The 2984-nt window shown below is 43.0% G+C and overlaps 1 protein-coding gene across 1 annotated transcript in view; it reads left to right on the top strand.

Moving 5' to 3' along the window:
* LOC116507027 (vomeronasal type-2 receptor 26-like) overlaps nt 1-2689 on the top strand; it is a 10334-nt gene extending 7645 nt beyond the window's left edge. The window contains exons 4-6 of the mRNA XM_032214953.1: nt 368-586; nt 748-835; nt 1785-2689. Coding sequence (XP_032070844.1) covers nt 368-586; nt 748-835; nt 1785-2689 — 1212 coding nt within the window. The remainder of the gene's footprint in view (nt 1-367; nt 587-747; nt 836-1784) is intronic.
* Nucleotides 2690-2984: the final 295 nt, after the last annotated feature.

Below are 2984 nucleotides of genomic sequence, written 5' to 3'. Positions count from 1 at the left end.
GCACCCACAACCTCTGGAAGCAAGTTGTACTGATTAATTCTTCTAACTGTCACGAAATTTCTCCTTATTTCTAAGTTGCTTCTCTCCTTGATTAGTTTCCATCCTTTGTTTCTTGTGTTGCCTTCTGGTGCTTTGGAAAATAAATTAACCCCCTCCCCTGTTCTTTGTGGCAGCCCCTCAAATACTGGAAGACTGCTATCATGTCACCCCTAGTCCTTCTTTTCTTTAGACTGGCCACACCCAATTCCTGCAACCATTCTTCACATATTTTTATCTCCAGGCCCTTGATCATCTTACTTGCTCTTCTTTGCACTTTTTCCTCAAAGTCTTAACACTCTTCTTTTTGTTTCTTTGCTTGCAATCTCAGATCCACACTTTCTTGAGAAATATCCACTTTAACAACACTGCTGGAGATGAAGTCTTCTTTTCAGATAATGGAATGAAATATGCAGGATTTGATATCCTCAACTGGGTTGTCTTTGAAAATAAGACAATCCTTCGACAGAAAGTTGGATGGGTTGATCCGGAAACTCCTTCTATTGCAGATTTCAGCATTGATCCTGATGCCATTGTGTGGGCTAACCAGGTGGGGAATAGATGTTGCTTCCAGGGTTAAGGAAACCTGAGAGGAGAAAACAGGCTGTTGTGGTGAAAACTCTTATCAGAATTTGGGGGAAGGAAGAACCTGAATCCAAGCTGAATATTTCTAACCTCTCCATCTCAAAGCAACTCTCACTCTCCTTTCAGACAAAGCCTTTCTCCCGTTGTGTGAAGCGCTGCCTTCCAGGTCAAGCCAGGAAAGTTGCAGAGGGGAAGCGGTCTTGTTGCTATGGATGTATTTCTTGCCCAGAAGGGACCATTTCTAACCAAACAGGCAAGTTGCTCAAGGAGACTCTCAAGCAGGAATGAGGAGGTATAGGAGAAAAAGAGAATCAGTTGTGCAAACCAACATGCCCATCTTCCTAATGTAGACCCACATTTATGACAATTTTGCAGCTCTAAAAATAAAGGAAGATTAAGTGGATTCTACCCTGGCAGACACCATGTTCTTCCTAAACGAAGAGCTCACTGAATGAATGAACCAGCAATCACATTTAACCCTCTAGTCGAAGGATCTTAACTCTACCAGTAAGAAAGGTTGCATTTGCTTTTCTGCATGTTCTTCCTTGCCAAGTTTATCTGCTAAGAAAAAATAAACACAACTATTTTCCATAAGGGGAAGTGATGGGTAAGTTGCAAACAGCTTATGATAGTTTCAGGTGTTTGCACAATACCCACAATGACATTGAGTTTAATCAACCTACTAAAACACAGTTTTGAATGCTGAGGTTTACTTTGAATCCAGAAGAACCGCCTTGGCTCTGATCCAACCATCTTTCTCTAGTGTTATCTTTAAGGGTACACAACCAAATCAGAGGAGGGTGGCTCCAGGTTCAGCCTATTTCAGCCAAACTGGTAGTAGTGGTGGCAGGAGGCTCTGTGCACCCACCCGGATGCTTCTGCACATGTGGAAAAGCATCACATGGACACGAGCATCCATAAGCACGCATGAGCAAACCGGTAGTTAAAACCGGTAGAAACCCACCACTGAACCAGATGTCTCTACCTCAAGCACAAGCAGAAGAATTGAGAATTTATTCTCAGAGTCATCATCAATGAAGAAGGATTTTCTCTATTTGATGTCCATAACATGCTCAGTGGACAGTCAGTGTATCCTTGAGGGAAGGATAATGCTTAGGACAAAGGCTAAGAATTTTCATCTTATCACTTTATCATGATTTCAGATGCAGCTCGCTGTGACCCCTGCCCAATGGACCAATATCCCAACAAAGACAAGGAGCACTGCATTGAGAAGAAGATCCACTTTCTTTCCTATCAGGATACCCTGGGATATGTTTTAAGTTCCCTCGCACTTTCTCTTTCCATGATCACCTTAGGAGTTTTGGCAATTTTCCTTAAGCATCGTGACACTCCAATCGTCAAAGCCAACAACCGAGATCTTACTTATGTCCTCCTGGTCTCCCTTCTGCTCTGCTTCCTCTGTTCCTTCCTCTTCATTGGTCGACCCAGGAGGCTCACCTGTCTCTTTCGGCAAACTGCCTTTGCCATTCTCTTTTCCATTGCGGTTTCCTCAGTATTAGCAAAAACTGTCATGGTGGTTCTGGCCTTCATGGCCACCAAACCAGGGAACAGGACAAGGAAACTCTTAGGAAAACCACTGATCAATTCCATTGTCTTAGCTTGTCCCCTGGTACAAGCAGTTCTTTGTGCCATCTGGCTGGGAACTTCTCCCCCATTTCCCAATCTGGACTTCCACTCCTTGGTAGGAGAGATTATCTTGGAATGTAATGAAGGCTCAGTTTCAATGTTTTACACTGTCCTTGCTTATCTGGCTCTTTTGGCCTTTATCAGTTTCACAATGGCCTTTTTAGCTAGGAAATTGCCTGATAGTTTTAATGAAGCCAAGTTCATAACTTTCAGCATGCTGGTCTTTTGCAGTGTTTGGATCACCTTCCTCCCTACTTATCTGAGTACCAAAGGGAAGTCTATGGTGGCCGTGGAAATCTTCTCCATCTTGGCCTCTGGGGCTGGTCTCTTGGCTTGCATCTTTTTCCCTAAATGCTACATTATCCTACTGAGGCCCCATCTCAATTGTAGAGAAAATATGATGAGGAACAAAAATTTCTAGCTAATGCATGCTTTGGAAACATTTATAGTTACCAGAGCCACAGAGATGCAATGGTTACAATGCAGGCTACTTCTGCTGACTGCCAGCTGACTGCAATTCAGCAGTTCAAATCTCACCAGGCTCAAGGTTGATTCAGCCTTCTGTGCTTTTGAGGTTGGTCAAATGAGGACCCAGGTTGTTGTGGGCAATATGCTATTCTGTAAACACCTTAGAGGGGGCTGTATATAAGTCTAAGTGCTATTTAACTTTGAGACATATTTACTATCTTATATTTCAGAATCTTGATGACAGAGAA

Source organism: Thamnophis elegans, chromosome 1, assembly GCF_009769535.1.
Source record: "Thamnophis elegans isolate rThaEle1 chromosome 1, rThaEle1.pri, whole genome shotgun sequence".
Classification (NCBI taxonomy): domain Eukaryota; kingdom Metazoa; phylum Chordata; class Lepidosauria; order Squamata; family Colubridae; genus Thamnophis; species Thamnophis elegans.
Note: the sequence above shows the minus strand (reverse complement) of the source record. Positions and strands in the feature narration are given on the sequence as shown.